Source organism: Caloenas nicobarica, chromosome Z (genome assembly GCF_036013445.1).
Source record: "Caloenas nicobarica isolate bCalNic1 chromosome Z, bCalNic1.hap1, whole genome shotgun sequence".
Lineage (NCBI taxonomy): Eukaryota > Metazoa > Chordata > Aves > Columbiformes > Columbidae > Caloenas > Caloenas nicobarica.
The window spans coordinates 8,418,848-8,436,657 of NC_088284.1; the positions used below are offsets into that span (position 1 = coordinate 8,418,848).

Here is a 17,810-nt window from a genome sequence, read left to right on the forward strand (position 1 = left end):
CAGAAGGGATTTCAAGCACACAAAGCATATCTTTGCTGCAAGAGTCTTAGTAACAAAAAACCACAAGCAACGACACGTTGCTGAAAAAAAAAAACACACACATCACAACACACTCCCCTTGCTACCCAAATTAAACTTTTACCAAGTTGAAATTACACTTCACTAGATAGGTGCAGTTATATCAGAAGCATTGATATATTATTGTAGGGTAATTTTAAATACTGGGCTAGATAAAGTAATTTTATAGAGAATAAATTAGCTCTGGGGAACAAAAAAGAAAGAGTAAGTAAATTTTATTTTATCAGTCTTGAAGGTGTTTGCTTATGCTATTATACCCCTGGTATCTTATTTGCAAGTGAACTCTGTACATTTCAGAAGAATTGAATAATTTCAAGTTGCTGTACTTTAAAACAGCCAGAATCTGTATTCAACTTCGGCAAGTCATTTCTACCGTTTCTTGTCTCTGCAACAAGCGTTAAGATAAAAAATTAACTGAGGATACATTGAAGATATTGAATCATTCATGTATGATAGGCAAGTATTGCAGTAGTTAAAATTATATTGTTTTAAATTATAACCTTGTTTTATATTTCTAGGTTTTACAGAGTTTTATGAAGTGTAAAATTGCATGCATTAACCCTTCTGCCACGTCTACCAGACTTCTGAAAAAGTATTAATGCATGTATAATCTGTTTCTAGTAAAGGGAAAAAAAAGAAAAAAATAAACCACACACACACCACAAACACAACACCACTCTCTCCCCTCCAAAAAACAACAAAAAAAGAAACACCAAAAAAACCTCAAGCAAGCATGCCTGCTTCCCAGTAGCCAAATAAACCTCAGATGAATTAGTGAAAGCTTTATGTGCATAAATTGAAAAATATTAATCAGGAACATACATCCTATCCACATTCATGAGCTGACTGAATACACAAGACGTAATATACAAAAAAATTACTTCAGTGAAATCAGTGTAAAAGAGTTGTAGTCACATCTAATGGCTCTTAAATACATCAGATTTAATATTTTCCAGGAACTTTTCCACATCTGGCTAAGCTTGTCGATGTGTATATTATTTAGTACAAACATACTAAATTCTTTCTGTCAATGTAAGTGCTGCTGTGCTACAAGGGATCTTCTGGGTCATCAAGGGCAATCCCTTGCTGACAGAGCGAACATATCACCGAATTCCTTTCATAAGCCAACCAAGCTCTATCATAAAAAGCTTTTTTTTTTGTTAAGTCTTCCAGTGCTAAACTGTGAAATATGATTTCTCAAATTTTCAAGAACCCTACTTTCACTTCATGCTTAAGTTTGTGAACTGTTTATCTTCTTTTATTTCTGTTCCAACACTGGCCAATGGCTTGAAGAGTCCCTTTTTGTCTCAGCTTTGTCTATCCCCCTATTCACCATCACCTTGACCTGCTTCTATATGGTCAGTCACTATTCGTAAGCATACGCACACACACTTTAGTCTCTTCTCAGAAAATAAGTTCTCCGTGCCCCCAATTTTAAGTAGACCTTCTCCACAACATCTGCCTCTAACTTAATTTTTTACTCAAGCAAGGAATGACCCAGGACTGAAAATAGTATTGCACAACAGGTTTCATCAATGCTTTTAAAAATAGTATTAGTATTCTCCCTACTTGAACTACAGCTCCTGATGAATCACATACTATTTGCTTTTGCCATAGTTGCAGCACTGGTTGTTCCATATCCCACTGTGGTCAATCGTTAGCCTTCTGAGGAATTAAACACGAAAGCATCAACGTCGAAAATTTGGAAGAGAAATGAACAAGAGAATTTTGTAAAGGTCTGTGACACCACACTGAAGGAAAATTGTAATTCCTGTGACATCAACTTTGCAGGTAATATTCCAGGACTGAGACTAAGCATATACAGCTTAAGAAAAATAAAAGTCACAGCCTGCAAAAAGAGACAAATGGCTAACTTCATATAAAACGAAACAAAGGCTACACCAAAAGAAGTTTGAACTGGGCTAAACCTCCTAGTACATGGATACCATTTAAATGCCTTCGCTGTAAGTTGTCTTTCTCTGGAAACAGAGAGCACTGGAATACCATGCAAGTTTTAGACCTCAATTATAAAAACCTAACAGGATTAAGAAAAAAAAAAAACACACAAAAAACAAAACCCAAACCAAACCAAACAAAAAGCACTATAACCATATTCTAATGCATAAATTCCTTATTGTCGTTTTTAGTTGACAAATATCTATTTCATAGCAAAACAACATCATAGAACAGCTGGATGGCAGTTTTAAGCTCAAATGAACCAGCATCACATGCTGACAAGTCATCTCTCTGATTGTTTTTGAATGGCAGCACATGCAGATTTATTCTCTGCCATAAATTAGAACAATTATTTCTCTGTAGTTCACTTTTTATTTCAGACCGTGAGCCCCTGCATGTATTTTTAAAGGATATCTTCCCTTTCTTTGATGATAAGTTCATTCTGTTCCTCTAGCTGTCTGATCTTCTTCTCAAATGACTCCTGTTCAGCTTTCAGACGTTCTTCTGTCACCTCCTTTTCTTCACTTACCCTGAAAAGAATTTGAGAAAAATAAGACAGATATCCATACCCACAGTGCCTGACTTCCAACTCCTCCATTTTCCAGTTAAATGGATATCACCCTCTCCACCTTTAAAACAGGTTAGTTCCTCATAATGTTTATTTTATTATATTACACTGGAAGATGCATATGACTTTATGCAATACATTATTTTTTCAAAGACACTGGTCTCACTAGAGTACATGCATATTAATGGATGGCATGGAAAACAGAGTAAGGACCTAAACCCACAATTAGATTTGTGCAGTCTGATCCCCTGCAGCCATAATGAAGACACACCGGGATTCTTACAAGCCCAGGGCATGTAGACAGACAACTCAAATGGGAGAGTTTAGCTGCGGAGACAGGCAGGAAATTAAAAAACTTTTCTGTTTCTTAATCTATAAACCAACCCTTCCTTCACATTTACTGGTCAAATATAAGTCCAGGAAAGGAATAATTTTTCTTGTTTTCTCCAAACAAAACAGCTTGTCCTCTTCTGGGGATTTTAAAATATCAAGCTGCAGAAGTAAATCTTCCTGTCTGTCTGGGCCATGGCAGCCTGTATCTTGCTGCTCAGTGTAAATAACTGGATCAAGATTAAAAGATGACAATGCAAGAAATGTTTACAGTGATCATTTATTCTGCACCTCAAGAACAGGCTGTAAAAACAATTATTCTGGTATCACGTACACAAGATGACCATTATGCACAGATGATCCTGTAACTCTGCTAAAAAACATGGCTCAGAAATCATGGTTCTATAAAAGCTCTACAAAAATTTTAATGAATGAGCTTAGACTAATAAATATCATTGCTCTGCACTTAGGCAATTTCTGTTGCTGAAGGCTCTTAAAGTTCAGTCTTTTATGATGATGAACAGCTGCCACAACACAGGTGAGAGGAGAACAAAGCAGTACAACTTTCAGAAGACTTCCATTTTAACTTCCATCAAGTGGAACAATCCTACAGGAAGAGGGAGGGGAGGGGTGGAAATATAAAACATATATCCCAGCACTGAACTAAGCCTTTCACTCATCCCATCAGACTCATTGACATTCTTAATAAAGACCACCATTCAGGGAGTGAGCCATCCATTTGACATCAGGACATTTCCCTTAAGAGAGCAAGGATTTGTTTTGATATTCCAGTAGAAAAATCATAAATATCACAACTGGGTAACCTCTCTGGGTTGAACTATAGACAGGCAGTATCCCCCATTTTAAGATCAACTCACAGCCCTTCCCATGGCAGCACAAGCAGACTGCATGAAGTTGGAAATACTTAATAATACTGAAGCTCACACCTTTTCTCTACAAATCTGGAGGGAGAAAAATAACATATAGCATATAATCGAAGTCTATAAATTGGAGCAGCTTGAAAGCTTGGAACAAGCTATTAACTGGAAAGTTTCTAAATTACACAAAAAATACACAGATTTAGCGTAAAAGCATTCTATTATTCATATGCCCATGGTCTCATTTACAGTCCTGTCCCCAGCAGTGTTCATCAGCTCCTTCCTGAGCACCTTTTTCTCCACTCAAAGGCAGTCAGAAAGGGTGTGCACACATCAGAAAATAAACAGTGAAAAGGGAACCAGTTGAATTAAGTCTGGATCCATCCCAACATCTACGTACTCCTTAGTTAAGCAGGCAACAAACTTTTGAAAATCATCTACCATACACCCTTGCTTCCAACACAGTTACAACTATGGTACATATGCCACAGGTGGCAGACCAGGCCTTGGTATTTAACCACAAGCAGGTTTTTTTCCTTGAATCAAGAGCAATCAGATAAGTGACTATACCATAGATGAACCTCCCTTCACGTAAGCCATGTATGACCTTGCTTCATGTAATCAATGAAAGATGCAAAAACGCATCCTGTTTCTTAGGGTTTAAATAAAAAAAAAAAAAAAGAACAGAGAATCAAAAGCATCAGTTAGAAAAAGACAATGAAGACAGCAGTGACCATGTAGATGAAAGACAAGAAGGAAACAAGAACAGGGGAAAAAAAAAAAATCATAAAGGAAAGGGAGGACAAGTATCATCTCCAGGGCACTATATAAGGAAGGAAGTTTGTTTACAAACTGCAGGAGTGATGCTGCATTAGAAAAAATTTCGGGACAACTGAAACACTGGCCCATGATGGCACTTAAGAATATTAAAATAAATAACTGTATAAGAAAATAAGACAGGGTAAGACAGACCAGAGCACTGGAGAAATGAGACTAAACCAAGGAGGTTCTACCCATCTCTAGATTCTGTGATTTGCTGCTTGTATCAGTCTGCATCACATTCACATGCTGTGTTTGTATTTAACACAGATCACAGCAAGCTGTCATAGCCCCAGACACATGAATATATTGTGCCACACATCTTATGCAGTAAATGACTGAGAACAGTAAGTGATCTTAGAAGAAACGTGGCAGTATGTGTTTATGTATCACAAAGCAGGAGACAGCCCATAAAGGGCAGGCGAGATATAGAAGACAGTTCCTCACAGGAGGTGGTAAAAGGAAGTTAGAGTACAGGAATACAAGAATGTCATCAGATTATGCCTAGTTTATGTCACATCCTATATATAGCTCAGAAAGATTTTTTTATATACTTAGTTCTTTGCCTTATGGCAGTAAAGAACAGATTATTCTTAGCAGAACTAGGAGGGACTGATGCCAAACAGACACATTACAAGGCTCATAATGCTCCTTAAAAGGATTTTCACCCGCTTTTCATCTGCTCATGGTCAGAAAAGAGTAGTGAAAGAATAAAGGCACCACAATGACAAAGGGCACAGCTGCTCCATTGGGCAACACACTGGTGTCCAGCTCCATTTCCATTGTTTCCAGGAACAAAGAGAGGACTGACAGCCCTGAGCGAATATGACAAATCAGTAGAACTATTCCTGCTGTTAAGCGTCTGCAACATTTCCTTGCATACAATTTAAATTCACCTATCTTGTGCCATAGGATATATACCACCTTTGTTCAAGATTTGTTTTCAATTCAGCACTTCAAAGCTGATGTAATTCTATATGCATCTAAATAAAGATTTTAGTGTTATTTTACAGGAGCCTCTACAGGAAAAGAAAAATTCATAATGTAGATATATTGACAAAAAACCCTCCTAGAACATCAGCCTTAGGGTTAAAATTAATTCCTAATTCAGCAGTTCCAATGATTATGGTACGCTCCCAAGTCCACTGCTGATACTAGTATAATAGTTCTGACTGATCTGAAGAAGGTATTGATCAACAAGTTTGCTGATGACACTGACTTATTCCACTGACTAAGCAGGATTGATGCTCTCCAGGAGGAATTTTTGAAGTACTGCACAGTTCAAGGGCACTTGAAGCTTTATTTGTCAAATTAAAAACTGGCATGCACAAGAAAGAGCTGTGATTACACATCAACACTCTACTAGGGACAAAGCTCAAAAGTAACTCTTCCTGACCGAAAGCACTTACGGTCTTCAGAAATTAAAAGTAGAACTCAAAAAGCAAATTTTAAATAGTATTTCCTATTTTTTTTAAATGTTAGGAAAAATTGAGGTTTTACCAACAGAAAACTGAATGCATTAAGAACTGTGGCTGAGCAAGTTAAGTCAGAAGATAAAATAAGCGAAAAGCAAACACTGGAAACTTCATTGGTCAGTCCTATACTCATAGGGAATATTTATCTTGTAGGGAACACTCCCTTGATATTAGTCTGTCAACTAGCTAGCAAAGATGAAAACATTTTGCTGTCCATTCCCGAAAACCACAAGTTTTATATCCCAAGCAAAGAATGGCATCTGAAACAGGCAAGACCACAGCGGGATGGAAATTGGAGCAAGGACCAAAATAAGGGCAGCATGCACAGCCCAGCACACAGATGATCCACGGAATGAAATCAGGTATTCCAAGGGGAAGATGCGCTCCAAAAAGACGAAAGAAGAAGTTTTCATGCCGGAGTTGATCACAACATGCCTCTGCCAGAACTGAGCTGCAAAACGACTTTTAATACTGGCACTGCAGGAAGAGAGAATGGCAGCATTTTTTGTCTAAGGACATTGCTCACAAATCTGATACATTTTACTCAAGTATCATGGGCAGTTTGTATAAATTAAAATAAATAACAAACAACCCAAACAATCCCAAAACATAATTGAAATTGCTGCATAATGGATAAATTTTATGATATGCAACTTGCAAAATAATACAAAACTAGATCTCACAGCATGGATTCATAGCTACAAACGACTTTTTAAGCACAAAAGGTAAGTGTGATTGGTGATACAATAATCCTAGGCATGCTTTACCTATCAACAAAAAGTAATTTCCAGATAAGCTTAGGGATCTCTCATTTGCAGTCTCATTGCCTGACCAATTAAGAGAACTGCAGCACAATATTGGCTCCTAAAGTAGCACATAAAAAGAAAAAAAAAAAATATTTTGACATTGAAGTTAAAGCCAGGTAAAAATTTGGTTAAATATGAGGCAGAGTAACCCAGGAAAGAAGGCAACCCAGGAGGCCAAACACTGCATACTTGTAATATGGGCTTCCACAGGCAAGTTGTCCTTCAAAGATCCTAAGAGCTGGAAGAAAAAACACTTAAACAGCACATATACGCTACAATAGTTTTACTGTCCTCCTTAGTAATGGTTTCCAGCTCTGTAACCAAATTAACCTTCTGTTTTGATTCCCATTTTCACTTTTTGTTGGAAAATTTCAATTTTAGTTGGTCAATTTCACCTTCACATCAGGCAAAAAAATCCACATAAAGCAATGCCACTGGAAAAGACTAGCATCCCAGACTGTCAATACCCTACAAAGGGTTTAGGAATCCAAGGTCTTGGCAAGGAGGAAGCATTTTCCCAACAAGGGACAAAGTGCTGTCTCAAGGCTGTTTTACTGGCTGCTGGGTACAAGTCATTTTTGGCATGTCAGTGGTCCTTGCAAGAAAGACACTAATTTGATAGCAAAAAACATCTTGTATCTCATTCGAAAAGGGCGATCACTCCCTCCCTTGGGTGCATAAGGGCATTATGATACCTTTCTACCTAAATTGCTTTTGAAGATTTGTTTGCAAAGACAACAGGGAGCCAGCTTTCTCCATGTTTATCTTATCTGAAGAAAGAAAGAATACGAAGTAGTTAAATAGCAATTCTCACCACTAAAAGCAAAAATTAAACTTTCATGAACCATGCTACATCACTTAGTCAATGCCTCTGCTCATCCAAAAGCAAATTGTGAATGTGAGATACACAGGCATAGACAAACTGTGCAGGCAGGGAAGAAGTATTTATGATGTACATGTCCTAGTAGAAGACAGAAAATTACAGAACTATAGCTATACATTAGTTAGGAGCGAGGTGAATGCTTGCGAGCACACACAGTCTCTACAAAGGAAGCTATGACCCTCTCCATTTAGCCAAATGCTGAGACAGAGAGAGCTTTCAAAATCTGCATATCACTTAAAATATTTCACTACAGAATACTTTTTAACCATTCTCAGTATGGTGTCCAGCCAATCATTAATACTCAACAGTCAACTGGGTAGTTCTCAGAGGACCTTGCATTGCTCCCTCTTGGCAGAGGCTGATGTCTCCTGATGTTGGCACAGAGCACGAGCATCTTCCAGTGTCTTCACCATGTCACTGCTCATTTCACTACATAAGCTGATCACTCCTTCAGGAGCAGCCTGCAGTAATGAAAGCTCAGAGAAAGGCCTTTTTTGCCTTGTAAAAGGACTCTACTTGTAGGGAGGGCTAAAATTTGCTCTTACTGTGCCTGTCACTTTCACCACCATGCCAGCAGCACTTTGCTGAAAACACGGAGGTGCCATGTTGATTGCTTTTGAAAATAACGGCTGATGACACTTCAGAATTTCCCATTTACTTACAAAGCGCTTTGGCATTCAGAGACATGACTCATTCTACTCAAAAATTCCCCTACAAGAAAAATTTGAAAAGAATCTGATGACACAAGAAAAAAGTTCAAATTTATAATATTCAAGTCTTTTAAACTTCGGATCTAGTTCACCTCTCTCTTTTCACCTCAAAGTCGAAGACAGACGGGATATGTTCAAAGACAAAATAATCGCTGGATTTACAGGTAGCAGCGTAAAGCAAAAGCTAAGATTATTTAGCCTAGAAAGAATGATTAGAAAGGATACAGCTGAGTGCTTTCTTTTGACCCTGTCACAAAATTCAATTTCATAAAGTCCCTAACAGCTAACATGATGTCAGTCACTGGAATTCCCAGCAGCAGGGCGTTAGATTTTCTCAAAGAAAAGGAAAATAATATCGCCAGTGCTAGAATTTACTCACACCAAGTCTCTCCCTGCAGCATATTAGCTAATGCATAGGCACGCACCTTCCCATTGTTCAAAAGGGCATTGGGAATGAGAGTTGGAGGAAGAGAATTAAGAATAGGAAGAGAAAGAAAAGTACGGTGCCTCTCCTTTAGCAGTTGCAAAAGTCAGGGGAAAGACCAATATCCTGAACTGCTCACACAAGACTTGGTTGAAATACAAGCCCTAGGAGTTAAATCATACTCTTGATACTGGTTTCCACACAGACAGAATTTAACCAATTTAAAACTGTCTTCATGCAGATAGCTGTTGACCAATCTATTTCTGTCCACCATCCCGCAATAAATATACAAGAATTAGCCCAAACTATTATCATTTTCATTCATAAATAGGAGCAAAATAAAGAACAGTGAAGTACAGCTCTGGTCAAGTGACATCTCCACTATTCCAATTATTTACTGCAGGACAGTCTTCCTGGAAAACTTTCATCTTTCTGCCAGTTCTTTTTCTCCTCTGAAATAGCAAAGGATGTTCTACTGCATGTAAAAACCCTCCATTATCACACAACTAGGGATGAAAATTATGGAGAGTTTTAAAAAAGTGACAAGGTGAGCGGAATTAAAGTTCAACTTCCCTATTACTCTGCAAAGGACTTTTAATTACATCCAATAAAAATATGATTAGGTTTAAAAATAAAAGAGAACTAAGTATAAAATAATACTGTTCCACTAATTTTACTTTTCAAAATTAATGTTGCTGCACGTTCTATTTTTCTTCAAAGAAATGTCAGGCAGAAATATCAAACTGTCCTCAGGGAAAAATCACAGCATCTGAGATTTAAGAAGAATCCCATGCTCAAATGAGTTAGTGTACTACTATTCATGAGGGAGCAGTGTATTATGAGGAACAATGTAATAAAAGGCTTTTTTTAATATTAGAATATACCACTATATATCAACAGTGGCAACAGTGTCCGAATAGCTCCAACATCTGACAATTTGTAACCAGGCTTCCTAGCAATCTACCCTTTATGACAGCCTTAACTAGACATTTTCTAACACGAGCTAGGATAAAATACAGTTGCAAGCATGAAGAACTTCAGAAATTACTGAAATACTGTATAGCAGGAAATCCTATATTGATACAAATTATTAGCAGGCAAAATGGTTCACTGGATGAGGATAATCAGAAAGAAAATATTCCTAGTTGCACCAGAGACTTATTGCATGACCTTGAGCAAGTAACTTAATTTCTCTGCCCAAACTTTCCTATATAAAAAGAAAAAGGATGGTAATGCTTGCCAGTTATTGCACAGACATATAAAATCTATGGCAAAAAGCACTTCATTAATACCTGAGAACTTGCATTTTGTTCTAAAAAAAACTTTGCCTTTATAAATTCTTAGTATGGATACTAACTTTTAGTGCAAAGGACCTCAGATGACCTCACGAGACTTTCCCCTCTGATGTTGTACAAAGCCTGCCAAAGTCCCATGTGCTCCTTCACAATTTTACAGCACACACCCAGAGATTCTGAAGTGTTAGGGATACAGAGGGGGAGAAAAATCTCCTCGCTCAGATTCAATGTATTTTTTCCATTTGTCTTCATCAATGCAACTAGCAGCGTAATGAAACTTAGAGAAAACCTTTTGCTAAAGCTGAGAAATCTGCACTATTTCTGTCTCTCCTTTCAAAGAATGGGGACAACTTGAAGAAATTAATCAAATCGAAAGAAAGTTTGGCTAGATAAGTTAAATTTACACTGGACTCTTTATTGCTGGATGTGTCCAAACATTGGCAAATATTGATTAACATGTTTCAGCAACAAGATCACCAATTGAACTTTAACGTGGCATTCCATATAAAAGCTTAACCCTGACAAATAAGCTTCACAAAGTTTCATATCAATAAAGTTTCGTTCCTGAAAGACAACGTGTATTTAAAGCATAATACAAGCAGGAGACAAAACCCCAGCCCTATGACTAGGTTTGTATGGATGCACTACTTCAGGTCACAAAACTCTGGCTCTTGTTTTCAGTACTTTTAGGGGATTTTGGATGAAAAAGCAGCAGGGAAAAACCTATCAGGCTGCTTCATTTTCATACTTCTTCCAGCAAGAAAAATTACCTTATGCAAATATTCAGTTCCATAATGCAGTTCTAGGTTGCTTGATGTTAATTAGAGCAATGATTCTCCTTAAACATAATGCATTTTCAGTTGATGCTTATTCTTACCTGGCAAGTTCTTTAATTAAGTTTGCAATGCGTCTCTTGTCCTCAGGACACAAATCCTTTAAAGAAGCACTCTTCATTCCTCCTTCATTACTGACCTGAAAATGTAAAGTAACATTTTAGAATGTACTCTTTAAAGGAGAGCGAATATTTCATAAGTTATTAATAGCATTTCAAGACCTAATAATTATAAGTTGAAAGCAGACAAATTCCAACTGGAAATAAAATACGTATTTTTTAAAATGTAAGTACGGCTCAGTGAAACAAATTACCAAATTGCAGAGAATATTTTAAGAGACTTGCAATTCAAATGCAAGCTGTTAGTTTCAATACTACTCATGTTGGGTAAAGTTTTAAGACATACACTATTCATTGATTCATACTAGATAAAGGGCAGTAGGTTCTCACAACTTAGAAATCTAGTTCAGCGATATCCAAACCCAAGTTCAAACTTTATTACGTTAGGATCCTAAAACAAAAGAGTAAGAAAAAAAAAATCCGCCTTAACAGATTTATAACCAAAGCATACAAAACAGCAAGAAATTATACAATATATCGTTAGTAGATGGTAAGTCCTTATTTCAAAGGATTTTTTTTTTAATACACAGAAAAGTACACACCCTTTCACACATCACTATCACTTGGTTTTAATCACTTATTTGCTACTTTTATACTTCTATTCCTTCTGAAAACAAACCTTTAACATACTCCAGTACTTCAGCTCTTTAATGCAGCCTTTATCACAAAGAGAACTGCAGTATTTTTATCAATGTCCACCAGAGGGCATATTGCTGCAACAGTCCCTTGCTTATTGATGGCTTTACCTATTTCGGGTGCTTCCAAATAGGAAATAGTTCTAAGTTTTATATTGTTTTAATTTATCAAAAACTTCTTTCATTGGTGACTCAGTTCTCCAGTGCTAGCAACAAGCACAAACTAAGAATCCCAAGATGAAAGCAGCAATAAGAGCTACACTATTCTGTCCAAGATTTCGGCAACTTTGCATACTTTCACTAAATCCAACTTACTTATTTCCAGTTTAGACTCTTACAAACCTACAAATATTACAAACGACCACGAGTGCATACAGTGCTTAACATTAAAGACAAGAATGCTACCAAATGCCTTGCAGTTTGGCCAAGTTAATGCAATACAGCACAGAACAACCTCTCCACACAGAAAGCAAACACTGGGCTTCTCTCCCCTCATTAGCAGAAATGGCAGCTGATCTACACAAAGAAAGTGACCCCTTCCATTCTTAGCTAATTGCTTCTTCAACAGTGGCTTGAAACAATTAAAGGACTATGTTGCTTTTGAAAGAGGTGATGATTTTATACGGACTCGGGTTCGGACTTATAAGGACTCAGGTTATGCCCACCTGACCCTTCAGTAGAGTCTTATTCTAACTTTAATGTATTTCCCTTGGGGGAAAAAAAAAAAAAAAAAGAAAAAAGGAGTTTCACAAGGCAAATCAGAATTCAGGGCTACTTAAGGGGACATTTCATTTCACAGTTTCCTTTGCAAACATATGCTATTTACAGTCATGCACATGAAGAGAGAATGTCTTAAAATTAGCTGAATTTAACTTCAACTAAACATATGGTTGAAGGATTTCCATTTCCCATGCTAAAAAATCTGATTTTTTTTGTAGCAGCTAGATAATGGAACTTCTTTAAAAAAAATAAAAACTTATAGGACATTTTTCACTCAAAAGAGAGGCAGAAGCTTGATCACATTAGTGAAGGAGATTTTAACAGAAGGTATCTCAAGCTATTACCCAAAACTATGTACATACTGGTAGACAAATATTTGTGGCATGAAGAGGAAAATCTGAAAATTTAGTCTGTGATTTTTTATATCACCCACAGGTATGGATAGATGGCACACAAAAAGACAGGCTTGTACCATAAAACATGTCAAAATGAAGCTGTTGAACTATGCGCAGCAACAGCTCCACCATCAAAACAAGATGACAAATGAGACAGAGGCCAAGACTGTGTTGTCTCCTTTTTCTGGATTTCTGTCCTTTCTACATAGCTCAGGGTACAACAGTTTTGTAACTCAGTATTTCCCGGATAAAATGTACTACATAAATGGAAGATTCTACCACTCCATAAACCACACCTTGGAAGATGACAATTTGCATGAGAGAAGCAGACGACTTCCGTCCAACAGGAAGTATGAAGATGGGAAATTTTGGTCAAGACCAGTATAGCAAACCACTGATTTATTGAAAGTACTAGAAAAGCTCCAGAGCTAACAAGACCTTTTTGAAGTCTTCTCCAAAACCCTCATCCTCCTCTGGGGTACACAAGCCTATCTGAACAAAGATAAGGTAAATCAGTTCTACCAAAATGTATATTAGAGCAAAATTAAATCCATTCTCTTCAAAAGAGGATTCCGTAATGGCAAGCTACGCCCCAGGACAACAGTGTAAAGTATGTTAAAGTAAAGCACTCAGCTCTCCCTAGACATGCATACAACACCTTGAAGAAAATGAGTTGTGTTGATGATGAAAACTCCTGGCAAAAAGACTTTGTGAAACCTTCCTCTTCCCTAACAAGTAAATGTATTTGTTCTATTTGTTTCAAGTAATACAGAGCTTCTCTTCTAAGTTAAGAGTACAAAGTATGCATGAGGATTTGGCAAGGTAAGAGAAAAACAGGTTAAAAAAGACAGAAAAGAGAAAAAGCTACACATTTTATTGCCAATGTTATAAAAGCACATCTGAGTCGCAAATTAAGATCTTGAGTGTTAGGCATTATATAAAAATAATGAAGACCATTTCTACCCCAGCAGCTCTCACAGGGAAAAAGGAGTAAAAATCCTCTAAACAATAAGTAATGCAAACAAAACACAATACCAAAAAAAAAAAAAACCCACCCACCACAAAAACCACAAAACACACAGATACACAGATTTTAACACAACATACTAAGGCATCTATGAGATAGGAGGCTTGTAGACACTTATGAAGAGATGCTTCTACACAAAGATTCTGCATAATCAGGGTTATTAGTGAAACCTCTCTGTATGTCACCTAACAGCATCATTTGCAAAGTGGAGGTGCAGACCCATTTCCTAAAAGCTAATACTGATAAACAGAGAAGTGGAAAGGGACAAGTCCAGGAGAGGGCCTAAAAATGAATACTAGTACTTAGTGTCATGCTGAAGGATTCGAAGGGCAATGACAACTGTCAAAGCAATGAGAATTACCTGATCTGTCTTCACATCAGTTTTGAATGTGCATGTGAGGCACAGAGCATTTACTCAGCACACAGAAGACACAGAGAAGGACAACTTAGTCCAGATGAACAAGATTTAACTGCTTGATAATACAACTGTGATTCAGAAGCAGTCTAAAGTATAAGTGGGAGGATACCAAACCCTAGTGACTTACAGACTCACCCAAGATGACTACTAGACTTACCAGTACTCAAATTACTTACATAATCACTGTAGTATACAAATTCTGCCAGAAAAATGTGATCTCTCAACAGATTTCTGAATATCACAATACCTATCATAATACAGAATAACCTTCCAAAGGAAACCCACCTGCTTTGAAATTTCTAATGAAATAAAGTGTAAGAAAAGTGTCACCTATTGTCACAGCAGTAGACCAGACAATTCAAAGCAGAGTCAAAGATATTGTCAACTGGCAAAGCTACTCCTACTACTCAGACACATTTTTAAGATTTTTAAGTCTTACTATCAAAAACAGACAGTGATTTTACCCTACTAACACAAGCAGCTACAGCAAGAAGGTCTCTAAATAGAATTTTACAAGTCTTGTTCCTAAGTGATATGACTAAAGCAATGAAACTGAATAGCCTGAAACAACTACTTTTATGTTTGGCTAGTAACATATAGGTTAGGGACTACTCAAAGCTGCGCTCACACTCTCTCTGTACCCACACACACACACAGAAACACGTACAAGCTGTTTTACGTAGCTCCAGTTACATACCACTTACACACATTGGCACATTCAGCCTTTATTTTCTTAAGGTGGGCAGTGATCTCAGTGAAAAAGTAACTTTTGCCAGCAAGCCACCATGTAAGTGGGCAGAAAGTGTAAGAGATTGTAAAAAAAATAGTACTCTAAAACCATTTAAAAGTTTTCAATCAAAAGATTTTCTGCCATTTTTCTCCTATGTGCACTCTTAAGAGCAAGAAAAATTCGCTTTTACTGACCTGCTGCCCTGTCAGATCTCCCACGCTTCTAACAGGATTCACGGAAACAGGAGCAAGGGCTACAGGCGCTTTTAGCTCAGTTTCATTTTTTTGATATTTTGGCAAATATCTTGTTCTTAAATTTCCTTTTGTAGATGCTCCTGTAGATGAAAGACAAGCAGAACATACAGATTATAAAGTTAAAAGGCACCTTTCTCCTGCTTCCCACAACAGGATTTCCACAAAAGCATCGTTGCCTTAGCAGCTCTTTTTGAAAATAATGAGCGTTTCAGGTACATGGTTTGCAGTTCTCCCAGCCTCTCACTCCACACAAAATTTTATTAAGATGAACATATCAGCATAAAAAGAGGTGCACAGCACTGAAGTGCACACAGCCACAACGAACAGCAGATTAAATTCTGAAATGCACATGTTGTCTTCTGATTGAAGTTCAATGAAAAAACTTGTGTTTAAGATGCAAAAGCATAAAATTGAGCTTCTGCTTTGACACTCAAAGACAATGAGGAACCACACAGCAGTAATGCTGTTAGAAGTACCACTCACATGACAAAACATAACTTTTTTATGTTATACAGCCAACCTACTGATTACTCAGACTAATTGTTTGTTCCTCTGAGTGAGGCAACACTGCAGTGCACACTCCATAGACCACCTGTAAAAAGATTCCTGCCATAATTAGAATTATTTCATCCCTACCAACAGTAACATTAAAGCACTGAAAGCCCTGGTGCTGCAATTATAAAGTGCCAACACTGACACTAAAACGTCCCAGGGTCAGATGAAAGTAAATAGCTTCTTAGTACTGCCTCAAGGTTTGAGTTTTGACTGTTCAGAAGTGCAAGAAGTTTTGAATAAAAAATACTGAGTTTCTAAAACAGACAGATTGAATTTATTTGGGTAATGAATTTCAGAGGCATGCCAGCAATTCAAGTTAAAGAACTACATTATAAGCCTTAAAATTTCTGTGCTCATACACAAGGGAAACAATGTTTCTGAAATTCTTTTCCAAAGAAGTGGAAAAATATTTCCCAGAGTAAATCTATTTCCATCACTTAGGATCATGCTTTCTTTCTGGAGCACAAAGTATAACAATCTGACATCACTTGGCTTGAACTATGCTAGCTACAGAACACACATGGAGACTTTTAATAGAGCTTTTTGGCCATTAGTTTTGAATGGTAACCATACTATTCCAGACCTAGAGAGTAGGATTCCCCAAAATTAATAACTGCTGGCCATGCTCTGGATATGTGCATAATTTTACTAGAGTTAATCATACCCAGATACGTTTTCAGGACCTGGTATCATTGTAAAAGTTGTGTTTAAAAAAAAAATAGAGCATTCTGAAGGGGGAGTAAGAATAACCATCTTTTCCCCAGGTAAGAATACAAGCACACACTCAGTAAAACAAGGTCAAGAGAACTAATGATTTTTTTTTCTTTACACAATGAATCTTCATTTTAATTGTTCTCTTCAAAATCTGCAAAAGACCTGAACATCCCTAATGCTTCAACATTCTTTGGAGATCACATTAAAAATACAGTTTACCTCACAGATTGGATAAAACTACATTTCTATTGCTATACTTGCCATAGAAACCACTCCCCTGAAACTGTTCACCTTATACTATATGCTTATCTAAACAGCAGAGCATAAATACTCTGCTATAATCCTGTATGTCCCATTACAACTTGTGATGACTCTGTACCTTAAACACTTAAGTACACAAACCACATACCTGAAAAGACATTGCAAGATTTAGCATTCACAGGAAAAATTTTGTCTACAGCTATTAGAAGGTCATACCTGAAACAGATACCATGGGCTGTTCTTCATCAGAAACTACATGTGGCTTTGTTAAAGGTAATAAACAAAAAAGAAACGTGCTTGGCCCTTTCAACAGAATTATACAAATAAGTATTCTAGCTCTTAAAAGACTGTTGATAAGAAAACAAACTGCCAACACTTTGGGAGCACCAAAAGTAAAAAAAACTTGACTATAAAAAAAAAGCACAGATTGCTAAAGCAAAAAGTGTTAATCCTTCACTGTGCATCAATTTTCAGCTTGTAAAGATTATCTGAAAGGTCACCTCCACAAAAGATCCCAGGGACCAGCCCCAGTTACAAGTGCAATTACTAAGATAATGAAGTAATAATATTTATTTAAACTAGAGCAGATTTTTATATAAGGAATCCCTTGATACGTAGGAAAGACAAATTCTGAAATAATGTATATTCTAACTGCAATGAAATAAATTTTATACATTATATTCTAAGAAACATAAATGTGGTTTCAAAGGAAGTTGGTCATTCTCATCTGATCATCAGATGATGAGTAACAGATGAAAGCCAGAGGACTGATTTTCTTTAAGAAGGTCAAGATTTGTTCTGAAGCAGTTCCAAAAATAAACCTTCAAATAACCTTGGGCTTTAACTATTAAATTACTTGACTGCAGAAAACACTTAAAAATCACAAAGGCATGAGCACCATATTATTTGTGCTGTTAGAAGTCACTA

The 17,810-nt window shown here is 36.9% G+C and overlaps 1 protein-coding gene across 1 annotated transcript in view; it reads right to left on the reverse strand.

Moving 5' to 3' along the window:
* The window catches only part of KIAA1328 (KIAA1328 ortholog), a 180,258-nt gene that overhangs the window by 159,228 nt on the left and 3,220 nt on the right, over window positions 1-17,810 (reverse strand). The window contains exons 2-5 of the mRNA XM_065656410.1: window positions 17,100-17,135; window positions 15,294-15,433; window positions 11,100-11,194; window positions 2,449-2,564 (exon numbers count right to left, since the gene is read on the reverse strand). Coding sequence (XP_065512482.1) covers window positions 2,449-2,564; window positions 11,100-11,194; window positions 15,294-15,433; window positions 17,100-17,135 — 387 coding nt within the window. The remainder of the gene's footprint in view (window positions 1-2,448; window positions 2,565-11,099; window positions 11,195-15,293; window positions 15,434-17,099; window positions 17,136-17,810) is intronic.